General features: G+C 36.0%; 1 protein-coding gene across 1 annotated transcript in view; it reads left to right on the forward strand.

Annotated features, from left to right (window-relative positions):
* Positions 1–24,871, forward strand: part of LOC145284012 (uncharacterized) — a gene marked incomplete at its 3' end in the record, with an annotated part of 1,050,937 nt that overhangs the window by 458,751 nt on the left and 567,315 nt on the right. Inside the window, 1 exon segment of the mRNA XM_080133102.1 lies at positions 23,834–23,962. Within this exon segment, the coding sequence (XP_079989228.1) occupies positions 23,834–23,962 (129 nt within the window).

A 24,871-nucleotide genomic window follows, 5' to 3' on the forward strand; every position in this document is an offset into this window, starting at 1 on the left:
TCTTCGGACGACAATCGAAAAATTGGCTGAAAATATTACTTCCTTCACCCTTAACTGGGCACTTTTATACAGGGAGGAGTCGTTTTTTTGCCGATATTTTAGAAAGTCATTCCCTCTTTTCGATTGTCTAGCCTTAAACCTATGTCACTTCCGGTTTAGCGATGGGCGCAACAGCAAACACGTCACGTTTTGTTGTCACTTTTCCTCCCTCACGGTACAGGTTCGAGCCTGCCTGCCTATTACCACTTTTTTTTTTTTTTTTTTTGCTCAACACACACCTCCAAACACCCGGGCAACGCCGGGCACCCAAGCTAGTAACAATTAAATGACATGGAAGGAAAAGGATGTCAGCGTGACACATAATATAACACACGTGCTACTATATCAGGCAACAGATAACTTGGCGAAAACCGTTTTCTTTGTTTTATTATAAACTAGCATGGGTGCCAGGCGTTGTGCCCGGGTGTTTGGAGGTGCATGCTGAGCAAAAAAAGAAAAAATGGCCAATTTTTTAAAACTTTGATCCCTATTATAACCCCTTAAAATTTATTGTTTTGGGCTCAAATCAAGTTATTAAGTTAGATCCATGTCCATGGAACCTATATCTGAAGTTTCAAGTGCTTAGACCCAAAATTGTCGGAGGAGTTTGGTAGAGTTCTCAAAGGTCAAATCGTTGAACTTTGACTCCTTACTCGTCAAATTTGTGTCCGAAAACCAATCACATCTATTTTCCCAAATCTCAGTATCCTGTATATCAAATTTCGAGTCTGTAGACTAAAAAGTTATTGCGTAGGGAAATGTACTCAGACACACACACACATTCACTTTTATATATATATACTAGCGAGGGGTACCCGGCGTTGCCCGGGTGTTTTTCGGGGTATGTGAAAAAAAAAAAAAAAACGAAGCCTTCACGACGCGCAGTTGGAAAATAGTAAAGTGTTTGAAAAAAAAAACAGGTGCGCGTTTTTGATTGACGTGACGGCGATAGGTATTCAGCAGTAAGCATTTTGTGCGGGACAGTTTTGAATGAGGTGAATAAATCGGTTTGTTTGTTTTTAAAAACCCGCTTCCTGTTAGGAGGTAGTCTGATATGACGAAGTCGACATTGAACAAACATTACTCAACTCTCTGGAGACAGCTGGCTTTCGGCCTGTGATTAGAGTCGAGTTTCGCTTCTTTTGTTTTTTTTTTATACCGAAAACCAAATGTAACGCGGGAAATGTCGAATAATTAACGTTTGAAAGTCAATAAAATTAAATAGATAGGCGAGCTCCGTCGATAACGCTGAGATATTACAATTTATAGATGATATAAAAAGTTTTAAAAAGTTGTGAAGCGAGCAAGCGCTTCTCTGAAAGAAGCCTTTCGTGGACATCGAGGAAAAGCGTACATACATATACATAGGCACCGCCAAAAATGGCCGCAAAATCAAGTTGTTGTTGTTTTTTAAAACTAAATTACATTTATTAAAATCCATTATATCTGAGTAACTTTTTTTTTCCAGAAAGATAAAACCCTGAATTTTATCATATAGAAAACAGAATAATGTAAAACTTTTTCGACTATTTTTAATTAAATTTTAAATGTTAAATTTTCCCAAAAAGTTAACAATTGACATTTTTTGTCTTGCACAAAAAACGTACATAAATATTTAAAAAAAAAGGTTTTTGAAATAATTTATTTATTTATTGTCTAACTAAGATTTAGGATGATTTTCTAAGAGAATATGCAAAAATATTATAATATAAGTACCTGAATTTCAAATAATTCCACTTATTCATATAGCTAACCAGATTTCGCGTCGATTTCGCGACTCTGTTTACGTTTGCGTCTGATAAGGAGAAAACTATGGAAGACCAAACAGGCCAAAAAAACTTATTTTTCAGTGACGAAAATTTCAATGTATTATTAAGCTGAGGCTGGCCAGTACCAGATGGGTGACCATTTGTATGAGTTTGGTTTTTAATGTGTATGTGTGTGGGGGCCAGACTCCCCAAAATGGGGTGGGGGGCAATTTAAAGCAGAATAAAAAAAAATTATTTTAGCGCGTTTGGTCCACCGTAGTCGAAAGGCGGCAAACGTTTTCAAACGGGATCGAAGAAAATGATGCTATTTTTAACACAAAGGGCACAATATTTATCGAATTTTTTTTTTGTATCGATTATTCAAAGCATGCCCTGTTTAATAATGGTCATGCATTATTCGGCTCGCTAAAAAAAAATTGTTAATTTATTTATCAAAAATTTTAAAATGGCTTTTTTCGTATAAATATTAAAAATTTTTTTTTTTGTTTTGCTTAACTTAAATTAATTATTTTACTTAACATATTCACCGAATTTCACACTTCAAAACTCAAAAGCGGGATAATTAAACACAATCGAAGTTCTGATATTCAGACGTCAAAATAAGGTATGCAAACAAGTTTTTTTTTTTTTTTTTTTTAAATCTATAATTCTGTCCCTTACAACACAATATGTTTTGTTCAGTTTCAGATGATTATTTTAAGCATATTTGTTCCCACTTCAAAACAAGGGGGGGTTGTAAGCAAAAAAAAATATATATATAAATATCGTTTATGAAAAATAAGTACACTGTTATAAAGTTCATTCTTCTCCTAATAATCGCTGAAAATTTCGTATTGATCGGATAATTACCTGATTTTTGGTAGATTTTTAAAAAGACGGTCCGTCAAAAAGTACTGACCTGCCCCCCCAGTTTTGGCGGTGCCTACATATACACATACATTTTCGCTTTTATATATATAGATATAGATATTATGGAATGTCTTAACTTAAACAATATTTCAGCTTTTTGTGGGGAGCTGGTTTTTTCCCCACATTATAGACGACCTCGTGGGGAAACAAGCGGAAAGCTTAACTGGCCTCAGGCCAGGTTTAAAAGCCACTTTGATTTCTGCGCCAACTTTTAGTATTCTTAACTTAATTTCCAACTCAATAAATTCACTGTCCTCTTTGACACAACGGTTAGCGAGTATGACAAATAATCTCACGTTTTCGGGTTCGATCTCACGTCTCTCTCTATTTTTTTATTTTCATTTTTTAAATGTTCTTTTCCTCCTTCGCGGTACGGGTTCCAGCCTACCTGCCTATTAACACTGTCTTTCTCTTTTCCACACACCTACGAACACCCGGGCAACGTCGGTCGCACCCGCTAATTATAACTAAAATTAAAACATAAATACAATAACTCTAGTTGACAAGAATATCATATAAATATGATGCTTAATCAAACAGCCCGTAATCTAGAATCGCCCTGTTCTCAAACGGCCAACATTAAAAAAAAAAAAAAAAGACTAATGTTTATATCACTTTTGGTCTACCATAAAATCAGAATAACTGCTTCGTCGATGTTTAGTTATCAATTATTATGTGCAATTAATGTCAGCACTTACATAAAGATATATTTTAATCGTCTATGCTTTTGGCATAATGTAATATTATTACTAATTAATAGTATATGTTAACAGTTCCATGAAAATTTATTATTATTTATATAAATTTTCCCTCATAATATTTCATTTATGTAATACTAGCAGGTGGGAGGCCCGGCTTTGCTCGGTCGTAAAATACACTTAAATATGGTATTTAAATTTGTTCAGGTTTCTTATATATTATTATAAAGTCGTGATTTCAAACGTAAAAAGACTATTTGGGTTCCATCAGTTAAAATCGAAACAGAAAGCAAATCTGTAGCATTCAAAGCTGGTGACGTTACCACTGTACCAACATGACATGCATATGAATTGATTAGAAATAAAAAAAAAAAAACAAGATGAATGTATAAACATTTTTTTTTTTAAATTTTGACCCATTTTTGACCCTTAAAACTATTTTAACCGGGTAAAGACCCATAAAAGAACGGTTCAAAAAAAAAAAAAAAAAAAATCCAATCATTTGAGGTCCCTAGCGCCGCTCTGCGACTTTTGGTTTCAGAAGAGATAGAGTTTGAAAATATGGAGACAAACAGACAGACAGACAGACAGACATATAGCCTTTTATATAGTAAATAATAAATTACAGAATCATTGATAAATATTTGTGCATGTCCTTAACTAGTCTGTACTATACTATATTATTTTCTTTTAATATTTTTTGTGGCTTGGATAGCTTAGTTGTTAGAAGTTATGTTGAAGAAGGAGTCAGGATATTTATTTATTTATTTGCAGACTGTCATCTTCATCTTCACAGACGTGTCTCTTAAGTTAATTACTGCCTTCCATAGTTGTTGTTGTCTCACCAACTAATACTCTGGCCGGCTTTGGGTAGGATTGAAACCGCTATTTTCAAACAATGCTCATCTGAAATTATAGAGATGCAACGTCTCTGTCCATTGCGCCACGCACGCGGGAAACTAGTCTGCAAATAAGTAAATAAATTACTCATCTCAAAGGATTATAATAAAAAAAAAAGTGCGACCCTGTCTGTCACGAACCATTACGCTTTTTTAAAAATATTTTGTCGATGAAATTGTATTAAGTAAAAAAAAAAAAAAAAAAAAAAAAAACTTTCATAGCAAATTATGTTTTTCATATTAAACTTGCTGGTAGCTACCATTATATTATTAATATATATTACGGAAATGCCTAAGAAATTCTTTTTTGTCTGTCTGTATAAAACTCCTCATACCCCCAAGCAAATTATGTTTTAATATCATCCCTCCCTCCAAAAAAAACTTTTGTAGCTAATTCTAGTCATTTACCCCCCCCCCTCCTCTTCAGAAAACTGCATCAAATTTTATTTAAAATATATCTAAGAGATGACATTGCTTTTAAGTTATGGCACTTACATCTAAAATAACTTAGCAATGTCTTCTTTTTTGTGATTTGAGTAGTAATTTCAGGGAAAAGGATTGAAAGTAGTCCTTACATTTGTGAGCGCTTGAGAAAGTATCAGAAGCAGCAAAGGATAGCTGGCTTGTGAAGAGATTAGCAGCAGCAGCAGTAGCCAAAAAAAAAAAGTGGATATGAATATGAAGTGTGTGCAAGAAGAAGGGGGGAAAAAGAGAAAATTACACCATGTGCTCAGGGCAGAAGAAAAGTGGGCATTGAAGAGAATGGACGTGTGAAGTCGAAGACGAGAATGGGTCGGCTGTGCTCAGCATGTGGTTAGAAGAAAGTGACTAAAATGGACAGGTGGCAGTGAGAGACATTGTAAGTGATGCAAAAGGTAATGGTGAAAAAAAATGGCGACCCGGATTTTTATTTATTTATTTATCTACTTTCTATTCCTGTTATATTTGTCTGTTCCTGCGACAAGTGTAATGGCCACGTTACACATCTAAATAATACAAATTACTCTTCTCAAAAGAATTCCAAATTAATTCATAATGAACGTGCAACATGCAATATTAGTATATAATATGAAATATACTATATAATATGCAATTTGTGTAGCTTACACGAAATATGAGGATTGTTGCTTGTTAAGACATGAAACTTAATATATAGGGTATTCAAATACATGCGAAATTTGATATTTGGATTTTATCCAGGGAAAATCGGTGCAAAAGTGTGAAAATTAAAAAGATGGAATTTGCCAGGTGAAAGTCGAACGACGGCATTACGAATATGCATGTGTAACATAATAGTGATTGGTAAATGTTTTAATTTTTAGCCTTGCTCAGGCATTAACGTCAAAGGAAAAAGTAAATCGTAAGCTAAACGTTTTGGTTTCGATTCTCGATGGTGGTGCATGAATCATTTTTTTTTTTTAAACTTTTGAAATCATTACAATATATTGGGTCCAATATAATCTGTCTGTCAATCTCTGTTTGTCTCCATATTTTCAAACTCTATGAAGATTCAGCGGTCGCTCGAGGATAAGGGTTAAAGAGTGAACAGTAGTCAATGGGATAATATCATAGTAATCGTTAGTAGTGGAAAATTTGTAAATTAGATTACTTAAAGGGAACGACTCCTCAAGAACTTGTTTACATTGGACTTGAAGACGGACATATTGTAGTCATCTGGAAAGCAGTCAAACGGAAGAGAGTCCACATGTGTGCAGTTCTAAGACATAAGCTTTGTTCATGGAATCTGCCTTTAGGTTTAGGCATGGATAAAGATTGTGGGAAATTATTGATAGTGGTTTCAGATAGACGAGTATTTCTCATGATAGTTTGGCGAGGGGAGACCATAGATTGAAGCTCAGTTCTTTCCTATTCTTTGTCTACTTTGCGACAGAGGCTACAACGTGTTGGGTAGCATGACAAGAAGACTTCTGAATATCCAAGTCTTTTTCAAGGTAACATATCTGTGGGGAGTGAATTGCAAATGGATTTCGATGCACGCTAAAAATAAAATGTCTCTTAATGCTACTCTCTTTCTCTTTTTCATTTGGATTCGTTTTTTTTTTTTTTTATCACTCCCAAAACATGCTGGACATCTTATTAATAAAAGAAAGAAAGAAAGAAAGAAAGAAAGAAAGGGCGATGTAAAGAGAGATGGACAGATCGACAGAGAACAAAAAGGAAGAATAAAGAAAACGGAAGAGAGAGGCGGCAAGATAAGAGAGAGTGATAGAAAGTAAGACAAAAATAGGAGAGTAATAAAAAAAGAGTAAAAAAGGTCCATTAGTAAAAATAAAAAAAAGGAGAGCTTGGATGCCTTAGACAAAATGGCAGAGACTCTCCCTCAACTGGGATATCACTTTCGGTATAAACTTTATCCGTAGCAAAATCTTGCTAATATTTTAAAATATTTATTTGCACAAAATATAAACATGCCTAATGAATAAATTAGGCACAATGCCAAGAGTTGCAGCTGTTCAGATATAAATTTATTTCAGTCTTGTATTTGAATGCTTATTCTTAGTTTTTACTCATTTATGATCTGGTTGATCTAATTCATTCAGTCGTAAAGAAATAAGTCTTTTTTTAAGGTAAACATCTGTGGCGAAATAATTGTAAATTGATTTCAATGAACGCTAAAAAGAAAATGTCTATTATTGCTATTCTCTTTCTCTCTCTGTTTTATTTGGATTCCTTATTTTTTGTCATTCTCAAAACATGTTGGACAGCCTTTAGAAATCAGCTTCCAATCTGACTTACCTCCAGGCGGATCTTTGTTACATGAGAAATGTTATCCCCATCTCATGTAAGTAAGAAGGTAGACTAGATAAGTGAAAATAATATTAGGAAAAGGCTAGAATCGAACCCTGTAGGCAAGTGTTAAAAAATAATGGATAAATTGAAATCCTAGTATTGCAGTCGATTGTTAATTCTTTTAGAAATAACTAAATATTATTTTTGTCAGAAATAAAGTGAGTGTCGATTCTTTTAGAATAACTGGAGAGTAAATATGTCAGTTAAAAGAATGGACAATGCGAGTTTATAACTTAAAATAGGTTAGATATTGAACAATTAAAATTAGAAATTCTTTGTTGCCAAAAGTGTGTTTGGACGGATATGTGTAGAAAACGTGATATAGTCACGTTGGTCGACAGTAGACTTCTGACGTCATAAACAAAGTAATTTCTCACTATATTGGATCTGAGGGTTCGAAGGAGGAGGTTGATTGGAGAGAGAATCAGAGTAAGTCACACACAGTGATAGTCAGTTGGAGACTGGAAGAAAGTTAGACGCGTATACCATGTAGTCATACAAGTTTGAATTCCTGACTTCATCAATCGGCCGACAGATGAATAAAGAAACTGTTGTCTTCGTGTCGTCTTTACATCCGAAAAGGAAAATATGTTTTGTATATTCATCTATAAACGAACTCTTGTATAACCCCCTTACAGGTAATGTGTCTTCTCCAGCAACAATAATGTATCTCCTCCCGTCTATATGTGTTAAGAACTTTTGCATCATATCTCCCAGTCTGTATTAATAATATAGAGTCCTCAAGAATTATCATCACTGTCGTCATGATGCACAAAGAGCTGTTATAAATGCCCTCCCCTCAGAATTGTCATCATCGTCGTTATCACTGTTATCATATCCCTCAATGTGACCCTCCCCCCATGCAACATCTTTGTTTATTTCTCATTCTATGAAACACATCCTGATTGGTTCCTTTCCTTTAATTGCTAGTTACACCAACTGTTTTATATCTACTAATCTAAGAACACTCCTCCATTCATTCAATGTGACCATACCATCGAAGTCTCCAGTGGTAACGCTCTGCTGGTTAGTAATGACTAGGGCTGTGACAACATCATATTCTTTTCATTCTTAAGTATATATCCGACACAGACACAATTAATCAACCGAGAACCACATCACTCTACATAAAAAACATAAGATATCAATGGATATATACATGAGAATTAAAACAAGGAAAAAAGTATGCTGTTGTCATAGCCCTAGTTACTACATCTTTTTCAAGATGGTCAACATGGAATATAGACTTTTGTCATATACATATACACACACACATATACAGGGTACCCTTAAAGTCTGGCTGCATAATCTACAGGTTACCCACAAAATCTGGCTGCATAATCTACAGGGTGTCCACAAAATCTGGCTACATAATCTACAGGGTCCTCACAAAGTCTGGCTGCATAATCTACAGGTTACCCACAAAATCTGGCTGCATAATCTACAGGTTACCCACAAAATCTGGCTGCATAATCTACAGGGTGCTCACAAAGTCTGGCTGCATAATCTACAGGGTGTCCACAAAGTTTGGTTATATTATGTTGTCAGACTTTGTGGACACCCTGTATAAAATAAAATAATAAGTTGTTATTCTAGGTTCTCTCTTATGATTAGAGGTTCCCAAATTGTGTTCAGTTCTATACTCAGTTTGCTCAGGAGGTTGTTATGTCCTAGCATGTGTGTTGTTTCTTTGAGTTTTCGCACTTTCCAGTGGGGCTCACTGTTTATCATTTTAACTTCATCCTAAAGGGGGAGGGGCGATGGTCCCCCTTTTCCTTCCATACATGGTAGGCTATATCCAACTTTTCCGTCTCCCCTCTAGTAACTGCTTTTCGATGTTCCTCCACCCTTACTTTAAGAGGGCGGTATGTTTCACCCTTGTAAACCTTGCTGCAGTTGCATGGGATGGAATATATGCAGTTCTTGGTTTGGTTCTCCTCCATTGGTGGCTTTATTTTGACTAGGTGTCTTCTTAGAATTGACTCACTTTTAAATACCGCCATGATGTTGTAAGGGGCACATATCTTTTGAATTCTTTCGGAGACGCCTTGTATGTATGGTAGGCAGACCGTTGGAAGTTTTTGTGGCTCACTTTCTTCTCTTACTCTATTTTTTCCTCTAGTGGATAGTGTTCTATCGGGGTAGTTGTTTTGTCGAAGGTATCTCTTAGCCTAGTCATTTCTTGTTGGTACGTATGAGGGTCGCTACTTATTGTCTGTGCTCTGTGTTGTAGACAGCGTGCGATTCCATATTTGACACTGTATGGGTGATGGGAGTTGAAGTTTAGGTATTGTCCGGTGAAGGTGGGCTTGCAATACACAGATGTCTTGAACCCACACTCTGTGCGTGTTATGAGTATATCTAGGAAGGCCAGTTGGTTATCTGTTTCCTTCTCCATTGTGAACTGTATGGACGGTTGTATTGTGTTCACATGATCCAGTAGTATCTGGACATCTTCCTGATGAGGCCAGAGTATGAAGGTGTCATCAACGTATCTGAGCCACATTGTTGGCTTTAAGGGAGCTTAACCTAATGCCATGTCTTCGAAGTATTCCATGTATATATTCGCCATTACCGGTGACAACGGCGAACCCATAGCCAGACCTTCTTCTTGTCGATATATTTCAGTACCCATTCTGAAGTAGGATGATTCTGTGCAGAAGGTCAGCATTTTCATTATGTTCGGCAATGGTACTCACGTGCGCCCTTGTATGGTAGGTTCCGCAGCTAGTTTGTCCCTAATTACAGTTAGAGCCTCACTTGTTGGGACTTTGGTAAACAGACTGACTACGTCAAAGCTAACCATTTGGTGCATCCTTGATGAGTGGAAAAAACACCGAAGATGAGGAAGTGAGTCCGAAAAACGAAATCCATAAAAAAAAAACGTATAAAAAACCTCTGCAAAAAACGCATAAAAATGCATCAAAAAACAAATGCAAAAACACGTATAAAAAACGTATGCAAAGTTTATGAAATGCAAAATTTCTCTGGTAGTTTAACTACTGAACTTTATAATTTTTCCAGTTTGAAGATAGTCATAGTATCAATGTTCTTTAAACCAACTAAAATTAACAAGTAATTTTTTTTTTTTATCATTTCCATCATAATTCAGGTATAAAGAGTTAAGAGTATAAATCCGATGACTGTTTAATAGTTTAGCGTTGGTTTTTCTATTTCTTCCTGCATGGCACATTTTTTTGTAATTTAATCTTTTTTTAATGATTTTTTTGTATCCTATTAGTTGAGCACAAATATTCGTTCATCATGGCAGAGAAGTTGTACGTTCATACCTTTTTCTAGGGATCATCACGAGTCACATCTTCCGCTTGGTGCAGATTGCGAACTCACGTGACTTATTTTTCGCCAATCCTTCCGATCCAGGGCAAGTTGCTTGATGGACGCCCAACTGTTTAGAGATGTCCAATCAAAAACGTTTTCTCTTTGGCTTTCGTCTGCTTCTTTTTCCTTCTAACATACTTTCAAAACATAACTTTAACAGGCCAGTGGTTGATTGTGTAATATGGGCGAAAAGTTTAAGGGTTTTACTTTTGATTTTTATCAAATAGAAGAGGTAGGGAGGTAGTTTGACGGAGGATAGATATTTTGTTTGTTTTTTATCAATCAGACGATGTCCAATAATGAAACGCCTTGCGTGATTTTGAAACACCTCAATGTAATTGGTTAGTTGTTTAACCCATGTGATACAATATAAAACTACTGGGAATGTTAACTAATTCCTAATGAACCGCCCCCTTAAGTAAACACTTCAGCAAATCTCCTCACTAATTTGATGTACTTGCAATAACCCTTATCCCTGACTGGCTTCCGGGCCTTGATAAGTGGTGATCACTGTGTAAAAAAAAAAAGGACAGAAATTAAATGAACTTTTACTTTAACATTTATCAGGATATCGGTGCAGAATTTGATTGCAATGGATCTGATACGATTTGAACTCGACATATCTACTTGAACAACAATACTTAAATCTCATAATTTCATTTAAGTTTTGTTTTATATAAATTTTCTCTTCCTTTAGGCAAAAGTATAGATTATGATTTACGCAAATATTATCTACTAGCGGGGGTACCCGGCGTTGCCCGAGTGTTTGTTTCCGGGACGGAGGGGGGGGGGAGTTTAAAAAAATGTTATGGTAGGTAAGTAGGAAGGATCAAACCCGGAGTCATGAGTAAAAGTAGGAAAATAAAGTGTGAAAAAAAAAAAAAAAAAAAAAACATCTGCAACGTTAACAGTTCGGCCACCAAGAAAAGTCCATTCCAGTTGTTTAGGAAAAAAAAAAAAAAACGACTACGGTAGGTCGGCGCGAACGTGAAAATATAATATGAATTGTCCAGCACGCTAACCACTACGCCACAGAGCACTGCAGCTTAGTTTAGTGATTTTAAATAACTTCACATGAAAGAACTACGAGGCCAAACCGGTGTTCTCTTCTCAACTGTTCCTTGTGAACGATCCCCAAACGGTGTTAAGTGGTGGCAGGGGGAGGAGGAATTTATTAGAGAGAAAATATTTTACCACTTCCATTGATCTTAACCGATTTTGGCCGTGACTTCTCAGCAGAAAAAGTATAGAAATCTAAGATTATCGAGGAATTTGAGAAATAATAAGCCTATAACACACCTCAGATATTGTTCTGCCGTTTGTGCATATTATATTTGCATGAAATATCTTGATTTTTAATCCTATTAAGGTCAAAATCAGACGGGAAAAAATTAGTTCATTTTATTTCTCAACTTTTGATGACTTTTGCTTTCCCCCTCCCCTTTACCACGTATCTCGACACTCGTAGCCCTTTGCGCTTCAACAACAACAACAACAACAAAAACAACAACAAAAAAATACAGATTTTATTTTATGTTGTTTATTTATAAATCAAAGTGAAAATGTTGCTGAAAATGACACACTTACTGTTGAGCTCGTGTGACAAGGCTTATGTACGACTCCATCTTGCACAGAGCAAGGCGAATATCGTTCCTAACATCAAGACAGTTTCTGAACTTAGTTTTAACTAGTCTGGGTGCCTGGGGTTACCCGAGTGTTTGGAGATGTGTGTTGAGCAAAAAAAAAAAGAAAAAAGAAAGGTGGTAATAGGCAGGCAGGCAGGCTCGAACCCGTACCGCGAAGGAGGAAAAGAACGTGTAAAAAAAAAACAAAAAAAACGTTGCGTCCATCGCCAAACCGGAAGGGGTGAAGATTTAAATTAAGGCTAGACAATCGAAAAGCTATACAAACATACATACATTTACACAGACAGGTGAGATTTATATTGTAGACGATTGCCAGGTCAGAAAATCCATATTCATAAAGATATGTTGTGGCGAATTGTATGAGTATTACGGATGCCTTCTTACTGAGTTGAGGATATGCATCCTAAACAGACAACCAGAATCTGGAAAGATTTTGGTTATTGAAACTTTAAACTCTGTAGCTCTTCTGCTTCATCTTCGGTAAGTTCAATTTCAGTGCCGTCATGTGCTACATCATCAAAATAAAATTAAAACTCAGCAGAGATAATTTGGAGATGTCCAGTGATGCAACTTTTGATGCCGATGAGAAGTTCAATCCTCTGCGTTTACATCTGCTCGTCCAAGAAAGGAAATGATGCTGTGGACCCGAACTTGATTAGTGCCTTCCAGACTTTGATTCAAGCAGACAGTCCAACAAGCTTGTCTTGAACGTCAGTGGCACATCACGGCCTTGCAACAACAGGTTTATTTCATGAAGGCGGTATAATATTTTATGTATCAATTTTTAGTATTTACTTCAATAATGCTCAATACATGAGAAGAACTAGGTAGTAAGTTATGAAAAAATATGTCAATTAAGTTATACCGAAACTTCTGTGTTTCATCCTCATAGGGTATCATCAGACTAAAATGCCCTTTTCAGCTTGACATTTCTGTCTAGATTAATTGCCATATATCTTCATCTATATATATATAAAAGCAAAAGTCTATGTATGTATGTATGTACGCTTTTCCTCAATGTCCACAAAAGGCTTCTTTCAGAGAAGCGCTCGCCCACTTCACAACTTCTTAAAACTTTTTATATCATCTATAAATTGTAATATCTCACACTTAACCACGGAGCTTGCCTATTTAATTTTATTGACTTTCAAACGTTAATTATTCCACATTTCCCGCATCGGCACGCGTTACATTCGGTTTTCGGTATAAACAAAAAGCGAAACTCGACTCTAATCACAGGCCCAGAGCCAGTGGTTTCTAGAGAGCTAAGTAACGTTTGGTCAATGTCGACTTCGTCATATCAGACGGTAGCTTTCATTTCGAGACTAGACGCTCCCCCTAATAAACAGGGAGTGGGTTTTTAAAAACAAACACACCCATTTATTGAACTCATTAAAAACTGTCCCGCACAAAATGCTAACTGCTGAATAGCTATCGCCATCACGTCAATCAAAAACGCGCACCTGTTTTTTTTCACACTTTACTATTTTCCAACTGCGCATCGTCAAGGCTTCGTTTTTTTTTTTTCACATTTTAGGCTTTGGGTTTTTTTCACACACACTGAAAAACACCCGGGCAACGCCAGGTACCCCTCGCTAGTAACTTATATATCTATAATATAAATCTCACCTGTGTGTTTAAATGTATGTATGTTTGTTTGTATGTCTGCCTAAAACTTTCGACTAAGGGGACGGATTTTCATGAGATCGGCATCATTTTGAAGCTCGACACTTTGTACAACAAATATAAAAAAATTGGCCAAAAGCATTAATTCCTTCACCCTCAACTGGGAACTTTTCTACAGGGAGGGGTCGCTTTTTTTTGCCGATATCTTCAAACGTCATCCCCTGTTTTAGATTGTCTAGCCTTAATTTAAACCTACATCACTTCTGGTTTGGCGATGGATGCAACAGCAAAGACGTCACGTTTTTTTTTTTTCACGTTCTTTTCCTCCTTCAGGGTATGGGTTTGAGCCTGCCTACTACCCCCTCCCCTTTATTTTTGTTCAACCCCCCCCCCCACACACACACACAAACACCCGGGCAACACTGGACACACAGGCTAATATAATATATAGGGATGTGGCACCAGAATATTCTTATTGTTTTGACTCTCGAGTTTATATCCGACACAGACAACCGAGAACCACATTACTCTATATAAAAACATATAAGATATAAATGGATACACACTCAGGAGTCAAAACAATGATAAGAATATGCTGTTGTCTTAGACCTTGTAATATATATATATATATATATATATATATATATATATATATATAAAATAAAAATTACTTAAAAATTATTGATCTTCCACCAGACTATCCATTCATGTGTAATCACCTTTTTCTTCACCATATTCCCTCTGCTTCACTTTTTGTTATCAATTAAGATCTTTGGCTTAGTTTCATCAAATACTTTTGTATGCAAAATCCGATCCCGCATTTTGCTAATTCCTACCCTCTGATGAGAAGGAAAGTATTTCTTCGAAACTCTGCGGATTAAGGACTATCCACTTATCAAGTGTTTCCTTTTCAGATTAAATATGTCTTTAACTCTTTTTCAAAGTGATTTTTAACATGTTTTATTAACTGTTTGCTCTTATATATATATATATATATATATGATAAGCTTTTGTATAGAGCAATATTTCCTGAAGAGGTCTTTCGTTACTAGTAACTGGCTGACTGAAACATGTTCATGAATGTGTAGCGACATATAACTTAACTATAATGAAAGTATATCTTGCCTTACTTCGGTATTGAACACTCTTGTATTAACCTCATTAAATCTTCATTGGTTATTTTGCTTCTAGACAATACTAACCCGGAATTATATATATATATATATATATATATATATATATATATATATATATATATATATATAGAGAGAGAGAGAGAGACTTAAAATACATATTATTTATTGAGGAGATGAAAAGTTGACACAGGAAAGGCAAAATATTTGATTTTCTGGAAATAGATAAGCAAAGACATTATTTTTTAACCAATCTCTAAATTTTGTTATTTTAGCTGAAGTAGGCGTGATGTGGTACACACCTATTCGTTGTTTGATGTTTGTTTTTTAGATTGGGAAATTGTAGCAGATTCTCTGAAGTCTTTTATCATGATGGTTTTTATTAGTGCAGTTTTAGTGACATAAAAAGTGGAAGAAAATGGCGTTTTAGTGATTGTTCATTTTAGAGTCTACCTTGCACTCGTATAATCTCTTATGGGATGGAATAATGGTGCAATTTGTGTTGTTAATGGCAGTTTTGATGCGATGTTGTGTAATTTGGGTAATTGGATTCTTAGTTTATGTATTTACTTACTAGCCTGGGTGCCCGGCGTTGCCCGGGTGTTTGGAGGTATGTGTTGAGCAAAAAAAAAAAAAAGTGGTAATAGGAAGGCAGGCTCGAACCCATACTGCAAAGGCGGAAAAGGATGTTAAAAACAAACGTGACGTCTTTGTTGTTGCGCCCATCACCAAACAGAAAATGGCATAAATTTAAATGAAGGAAAATCGGAAAGAGGGGATGATTTTCGAAAATATCAGTGAAAAAAGCGACTCCTCCGTGTGGAAAAATGCCCAGATGACGGTGAAGAAATTAATGTTTTTAGCAAATTTTTCTATATTTATCGTCCGAAGGGTCGCGCTTCAAAACGATACTCATCTGGTTAAAATCCGTCGCCTTTGTCGAAAGTTTTAGGCAGACATACTAACATATATACATACATACATACATACATACATTTAAACACAGGTGCGATTTATATTATAGATACAGGGTGGAAGAATAAAATTGTCGCCCTAGAAAAGACAATAGGATTCCATTTCCATTTGATGAAAACCGGTTTTCTTTTTTTGTTGCAGACCATCTACTAGTTGGCCAGTTGTGTATAAAAACCCAAGCGCGATAGGAGCTTTCTATCATGTCTGAAAGTGGCACAATGTTCAACGAGCGAGATCGGAGATGTGCCACTGTACAACTCATGCTCTCTAACGATCAAATTATGACAACAGGACCATTGCCAGCACCCTCAAAATGCATCGTTGGATTGCCATGAATAACAGGGACGTGCTCAGGATGATGAAAACAAAGTTTCCAGTCACAGTTATGGTCTTTTGTGTGGTTTCAATTGAGGGCCACATCATGCCACCTCACATCTTCTAAGTCAGGTTGAAAGCCAACAAAGTGTACCTGGATGTGCTGAAGAGTGTGATGATCTCCTGGTGCAATCAGGTGGCCAGTGGTAGACCCTGGGTGTGACAGCAGGACTCAGCGCTGGCCCACAAGTCCAAAGAGACTCAGGCTTGGCTTCAGAAGGAGTGCTAGGACTTTGTACTCTTCTCTCACTGCCTCTCCCCCTCCGCAACCTGAATCCTATGGACTACTTTGTTTGGTCATACATCGAGAACATCACCAACATGACCTCCCAAACACCTGATTGCAGCTGCTGAGCTCTCGTTGAGTTGCTACCGGCATTTGTGAAAAAGGTATGTTCCCTGCTCCAGAGCCATATCGAGGCGGTGATTGAGGCTGAAGGCGGCTACATTTCAATAAAACTTTTAAAAGCTGTCATGTTGTTTTCTTTAGTTCGACACTTTTATCGTTTCGCTGTCTATACATGTACATATATATCTATATCTATAAAAGGCAAAATGTGTGTTTGTGTGTGTGTGTTTTTTTCTGTATGTCTGGCAAAGCCTTTTTTCAGGCTCATTCTTATAACTTTTTATATGCTACCGAGATGATAGTATCTAAGATTTACGAAACAACGTCGTAAACATCTCTTATTTCAGCGACTTTTATCTTAAAAAATTTGAATTCATTTTCTCTGCTACTGCTACGGCGTGATATTAAACCTAGAAAACCACCTTCATTTTCCAACGCTTATTTTCAACCTTTTAAAAATCCTTGGCTTTGTGACGTCATGCTATGTCATCAGACTATTAACCTCAAGGCTTCGGGTTCGAGCCTACCTCCCTCCCAAAACTTTTTTCACTGCTATTTTTTGTTTTTGATATTTTTAAAAATATTTAAACAGGGGTATTACTTCGCTTATTTAGTTTCGATCTACCCCCCCCCACACAACACACACACCTACAGTTTTAATATTGAAACAAGGTTATTTTTTGCGTTCGCTGTTTTTTTTTTTTTCAGATTTTTTAGAAGTTTTAACATTTTTCGTTTCATTGTTTTGTTTTTTGTTTTTTTTTCCACCACGTTCGCGTTTTCTTTTTCGTTTTTGTTTTTCCGATTTTAAGAAATTTTAACATCGTTCGTTTGCTTCACGTTCGTTTATTGTTTTATATATATATATATATATATATATATAATACTAGCATGGGTGCCCGGCGTTGCCCGGGTGTTTTGAAGGTGTGTGTTGAGCAAAAAAAAAACGTGGTAGTAGGAAGGCAGGCTCGAACCCATACCGCGAAGGAGGAAAAGAATGGGGAAAAATCTGACGTCTTTGCTGTTATGACCACCGCCAAACCAGAAGTGACGTAGTTTTCAATTAAGGCTAGACAATCGAAAAGAGGGGATGACTTTCGAAAATATCGGCGAAAAAAGCGACCTCTCCCTGTAGAAAAGTGCCCAGTTGAGGGTGAATAAATTAATGTTTTTAGCCAATTTTTTGGTATTTGTCGTCTGAAAGGTCGAACTTCAAAACGATACTGATCTTGTGAAAATCCGTCGCCTCTGTCGAAAGTTTTAGGCAGACATGCAAACCTATATACATACATTTCTATGTTGGTAGCTCAAATTTTCGACCCAAACCGATTAAAAAGCTTGCCCTATCTCTGAATACCCTTTATGTAAAATTTCAAATATTTAGACCAGAAATCGTCTGAATAATTTGGTAAAGACAGCAAAGGTAAATTTTTTTAAAAACTTTGACCCCTATTATGACCCCTTAACATTGTTGTTTTGGGCTCAAATCAAGTTATTAAGTTAGATCTATGTCCAAGGAACCTATATCTAAACTTTCAATTGTTTATACCCAAAATTGTCGGGGGAGTTTGGTAGAGTTCTCAAAAGTCAAATCGTTGAACTTTGGCCCCTTACCAGCCAAATTTCTGGCGGAAAACCGATCACATAGATTTTCCCAAATCTACATTCCCTGTATATCAAATTTCGAGTCTGTAGACAAAAAATTGACAGAGTTATTGCGTAGGAAAATGTACACAGACACACGTTCACTTTTATAGATATATAGATAATTAACCTGTGTAAATCCTAAAACCTAACAAAATTATAAGAAAGATTAATTATTAGTTGCAGTTTGAAGAAGATAAACAAAGGTTTTACAAAAATCATTAAGTCGCTTCTGCTTTTCCATAGTTGGTATAGTTAACAAAAGTCTGACGTCGTGCGTTCCTTTTCACAATTCTTCACATTCGTTTGACACCTTAACAGCCAAATTTCTGGCGGAAAACGGATTACAAAGATTTTCCCAAATCTCAATACCCTGTATATCAAATTTCGAGTCTGTAGACTGAAAATTGACAGAGTTATTGTGTAGAGAAATGTACACAGACACACGCACACAGACAGACACTTTCACTTTTATAGATATATAGATTCTTCAAATCACTTTTTTTTATAACCTCACAGACTGGACTTCTTCATCTGTGCTTATCAACTAAGATATTTATTCTTTGGACCAGAAGCAAGAAGCACTCGGACTAATATAAACATGGATATTTTATTTCTACCACTTTCTCGTATTCAACGGATTTGGACTCAACAACCAAGTGAAACCATTTTTTCTTTTTACTCCACTTCATTTTCGCGCTAGTCTGATCCTTTTCATACTTAGTTTCTTTAAATACTTTACAGCAAAATTTTTTAATGCATTTTTCTAACTCCTCCCCTTTGACAAGAAGGAAAGTATTTCTTTGAAAGTTCACTAATTAAGGACTTTCACATCAATTTGAGTTTCCTTTTCGAATTTTCAACATACTTTATTAAACCTATGTACTTATACAGGGTGGCCGAAAAGTCGCAGGACACTATACATGTATTTTTAATAAAACACAGTATTTTTTAATGAAACACACAGAAAACATATATATTCAACAACAACAAAAAAAAGAGAACTTTATTAGAAACAAATCAGAAAACAACTAGAGTAATTTAGTAGTCTAGGGGATCAGTATGTTGGCCCTCGTTGTTCTTGCACAATTCCATTCGCCTCCAGGTTCTTTGTGGCATTTTTTTAGAGAATTCCTTGATACGCTAGCAAAAGCTGCAATCAATCATATTTAACAGCATTAAAATATTAAAAATAGAGTGTCCTGGGACTTTTCGGCCACACTGTATATATATTTGTTTACAATTATATAAATGCAACTTTGTCTGTGTGAGTTTGTTCTTTATAGACTCCGAAACTGCTGAACAGATTTTCTTTAAAATTTACAGAACTTTAGTGTATAAGTCCGGGAGTGATCTTAGTTAAGTTTTGTCTCAGAATACCCCTGCTAGTATATATATATATATATATATATATATATATATATATATATATATATATATATATATATATATATATTGAGGACGGATTTTCTTTTCTCCAAACTAACGAACCAGGTTTATTATGTACAGATTAACTTCTTGTTGATAGCATCGGATGGAAATCCCATCTAACAAGTTGGTGAGAGGAAAATTTCTATGAAAACGTAAAATCATAAAATTGTTATCTCATTATCAGAATAGCTATAAGGAAAAGATCCAAGGTGAAATAAAAATGAGTTCTATAAAAGAAAAAATGTAAGTCTTTGAATTTCAACAAAATCTTGTACTATATATATATATATATATATATATATACACACACACACACACACATTTGCATCGATGGTATGAACACTTTCTATACTTCAACCTTACAATTGAATAAAAAAACATTAAACTTTAATTAAACTTGGAAATACGATTTAAAAAATAGCGCGGATCAGTAAGTGCACTAGCACCTTTCTTTTATTATTATTATTTCCTTTGAACATTTCGTCTTGGTTGTTGAATTTTTAACCTAACCCTAACACCACCAACGTAATTTATACGGTAAAATGGCGACCCTCTCAACTGAGTCTTATTCCTGGAGCCGAAAAGGGAATACATCAAAACTTCGAATGCATTTTGGCTCAGATACGTGGGAATGAGACGTCCCAACGTTGATGGTTGAGAAATAAGCGAGAAGGAAAAATAAGGGAAGGCAAGTGGATCAACAAACTCCGAAGGACATCGAACCGCACGTCGGCAAAGTGGGACTGCCTTATACTATAACATCGGAACATTGACTTTTATCAGTCGAATGCACGGTCTCACAGCTAAGTATCGTTCAATATCGTCTCACCCCGCCGACCCCCCCCCTGCTTCATAAATGTCGACTTGTTGGACTGAATTGTTTTTGTTTTTCTTATTTTGAATAATTTCTACCGCCTCATATGACTCAACAATTATTCCACATGAAGAAAATAATACAAAAAAGGGGAAGGAAAGAAAAGAGGGTATGTTTATCTGAACAGTTTTCTTTACCCCCACCCCCTTTTTACCCGTTGAATACTGTCTGCATATTTTCTTTTATTATTAATTCTTTTGAACATTTTGTCTTGGTTGTTGAATTTTAACGCATAATAAATGACATGTGTATGATATATATATATATATATATATATATATATATATATATATATATATATATATATATATATATATGACCTTGTTGCTCCGTTATTCATCGCCTGGTATTTCGTCAACCGTGAATCTTATGAGAACATTCCACCAGAGAATTACTGTCCAGATTCTGGGTAAAGTGCTACTTGGTCCTGATAATTTACGTTGACTTTTTCCAACCTCTTATGGTTGATTCAGCGTAATGAAACCAATGGTACGACCTTGAAATATGTATATATAGTGTCGTAATAAATATTGTATATTCAACTCTTACATCCTAGATTCAGCACTTTATTGGATTTTTTCATCGCCTTCTGACACGCTATATATATACTTCGAATCTCGCTAGATTCAGCCACTCTGATGAGTCGTAGACGACGAAACACGTGTCAGTGAATAATTATATTTTTAAAAATAATATATATATGCCGCTCCCCATTAAGGGGTTACCAAATTGGTCAAAGGGATAATTATTTCCAACTAGCATTTAGGTAAATATGCACTTTCGTATAAATAATTGAATTCGTTCAAAGAGTATCGCTAACAAAAACAAATAAAAACATCTATATATATATATATATATATATATATATATATATATATATATATTAAATAAGGGGGTAGTCACCAACAATGTGTATTTTTAACATTATTTTATTATTCCGTGTCTTGGTTTTTAATTGAGAATTATGTTTGGATCATTGTAATAATGTTTTTAAATCATTGAAATCGTTTTTACGCGTTTCAGACGTTCTGTGAAGCGTCCTCGTCAGAAATTTTCGTTGGAATTTCTTAATCCATTTTATATATATATAATAAGTTATAAAATATTTATGGCAATTAAGCTACACTTATATATATATATATATATATATAGACGTATATATATATATATATATATATATATATATATATATATATATATATATATATATATATATATATATATATAGACGTATATAAATATATCAACCGTGAATCTTATGAGAACATTCCACCAGAGAATTACTGTCCAGATTCTGGGTAAAGTGCTACTTGGTCGTGATAATTCTACAGCCGGCACGTACACATTTTTTATTTATTTATTTTACGATGCATCTTGGGGATAGATATCCTTTTGTGATTTTTCGGCTAGGACATATCGTCACAATATCGAGTGCCTATTGTAGAAATTCTGCAAAAATATCTGTGGTATCTGAATTTTTCAGTATGCCTTTGTTCACTCTGTATAAAACTAAATATGCTTCACATTACCCACCATTATGTCTGGAAGTTGTGTTCCAAACTTCATAATGATCGGTTGGCTTTCGGGACAAGATCAAAGTGTAGTATCTGCTCCGGCAGATACTGCAAGCTATGACTAGCAAAGACCAGCTATGACTAGCAAAGACCAGATGTGGGGGCAACCCCACATGCCTGACCTTTAACCAGCTCCCATTTCCCACCTCTCGGGAGCTGGTCCCCTTTTTCCCTTCCCCCTCCCTTCACTCCTCACATTAAAAATCGGCCTTGTGCCTAATTTGCTCGGTGGGGGAGCAAATAAATACCATCTGTTCCGGCAGATGCTGCACTTAAGATAATTTGTACCAGTCAATGGAGGGGAAACCCTCTATACTGGGACAATTATTATTTTTGGTAACCAGAGTGCCCCCTTTTTGCCTACTTTTAGGGGAGCTGGTTTTTACCTCACATTAAAAACGGCCTTGTGCCTAATTTGCTCAGTGGGGGAGCAAATAAACACCATCTGTTCCGGCAGATGCTGCAAGCTATGACTAGCAAAGACCAGATGTGGGGGCAACCCCACATGCCTGACCATTAACCAGCTCCCATTTCCCACCTCTCGGGAGCTGGTCCCCTTTTCCCCTTCCCCCTCCCTTCACTCCTCACTTTAAAAATCGGCCTTGTGCCTAATTTGCTCGGTGGGGGAGCAAATAAATACCATCTGTTCCGGCAGATACTGCAAGCTATGACTAGCTATGACTAGCAAAGACCAGATGTGGGGGCAACCCCACATGCTTGACCTTTAACCAGCTCCCATTTCCCACCTCTCGGGAGCTGGTCCCCTTCCCCCCCCCCTTCACTCCTCACTTTAAAAATCGGCCTTGTGCCTAATTTGCTCGGTGGGGGAGCAAATAAATACCATCTGTTCTTCAGATGCTGCACTTCATTTTCTTGTTCTCTTTCGTTAGAGGAGAAATCCTTCACGACTGAGACAATTTTTATTTTTGTACCTTTTCTCCACGTTAAAAAACGACCATGGTGTCTAACTCTGTCCCGTGGGGAGGCATAGTAAATAGGTATAAATATATACATACCTAACTATATGTATACAAATATATATCTTATGCATACAATATATACCTTATGCATACATATATCTTATGCATACAAATATATACATACCTAACTTTATAATAATACTAGCAGGTTGTCCGACGTTGCCCGATTGTAAAATATGCATAAATATTATATTCTAATTAATATAGAACTCTTATTTATTGTAAACAGAAATACCACAGATATAAAACATAATTTTAAATTCCTTAAAAAAATAAAGTAAAAAAAAAAAAACAGAAGGAAAGTGAGACATGTGCATGCGAGTATTATGTTTTTTCTAAGCAGTTCACTTTTTGTAAATAAAAAAATACTTGAGCTGAGATAGAAAAGAAAACCTGAAGACAGTGTCAAATACGATAACCAGTAGGCCAGCTTGACACGTTCTTTAAAAAATGTTTTCAAACCTACTTAACACATTGAAAACAGATAAAAATCTGATGACCCCCCCCCTCCCCATCACATAGCAATTTTTCAATTTCGACCTCTTAGTAACCCTTTTTCTTTCTGGATGAAAAAAAAAAACGATTAAAAAGTTTTTCACATGTCTGAATACTCTATATATCAAACTTCAAGTCTGTGGATTAACGATTTGTTGAGTATATAGGTTGAGAAGTGTCCTCAAACACGCGCACATTCTCACTTTTATTGCTGTTTAATGATAAAATAACAATCCGTAATCAAGATTTTATCAATTTCTTTTTCAGTGCAGAAAACTGGGTCTTCTTCCCCCTGATGAAACTTTACCGCGAAGTTGTCGTGTTGCTTTTCAACAAATTTGGGCCAACAACGGTGATGCGATCAGCCAGCAATATGCCGGGACAGCAGCCCTAAAGGTAAGTCCTCATCTCCTTTAATCTTCACTCATCTTCTATGAAGAGTATCATCTTATATTGGATAAATCAACAGTATCCTCTGACGTATCGCATTAATCTACTAAATGTCAATAATGCACAAATTATAAATTTTGCTTGAATTGACTTAAAATATGGCAACACATCAAAGACCGTAAACGACCAAGTTCTCTCTGATTCTCTCTCCTTTGATCTTGAGCACGCGATACAATGGGGGAAGAGGTGGCTGGTTACTTTTAATGCATCTAAAACCAAGCTTCTGTCTTTACATCATCATCGCTCTGATCCCTATCTGTCGTCAATTGAAATGAATGGCTCTCGTCTTGGAGAGGCGCCATGTTTTGACAAGCTTCTGGGCTTGACATTTACTCCTGATCTGAACTGGAACACATACATCAAATTTATTGCCAAGGTCGCTGGAAAAATGGTGGGATCCTTCTACAGTTCCAGTAGATGTCTCACTCCTGATGCAATTCTTTACCTACGGCCAACGATGGAGTACTGTTACCACATCTGGGCAAGAGCTGCTAGAAGCAGCTTATCCTGCCTCGACAGAGTTCAAAATAGACTTCATAGCTTTGTGAGGGATGCCCTTTTCTCTTCCCTGCAACCTCTTTCCCACAGAAGAGACGTTGCAAGCCTGTCTCTGCTTTATCGTTATTTTCATGGCATGTGCTCGTCTGAGCTTCAATCTATGGTCCCCCCTCCCCAAACTTGCACGAAAAACACTCGTCTAGCCAAAACCACTATCAATAATTTCCCACACTCCTTGTTTGTTCCTAAACTTAAATGTAGATTCCATGAACAAAGCTTCTTTCTTAGAACTGTGGAACTCTCTTGCATTTGCCTGCTTTCCAGCTGACTACAATCTGTTGGCTTCAAGTCCAACAT

Source organism: Euprymna scolopes, chromosome 8 (genome assembly GCF_053919585.1).
Source record: "Euprymna scolopes isolate OS-2025 chromosome 8, ASM5391958v1, whole genome shotgun sequence".
Taxonomy (NCBI): Eukaryota; Metazoa; Mollusca; class Cephalopoda; order Sepiida; family Sepiolidae; genus Euprymna; species Euprymna scolopes.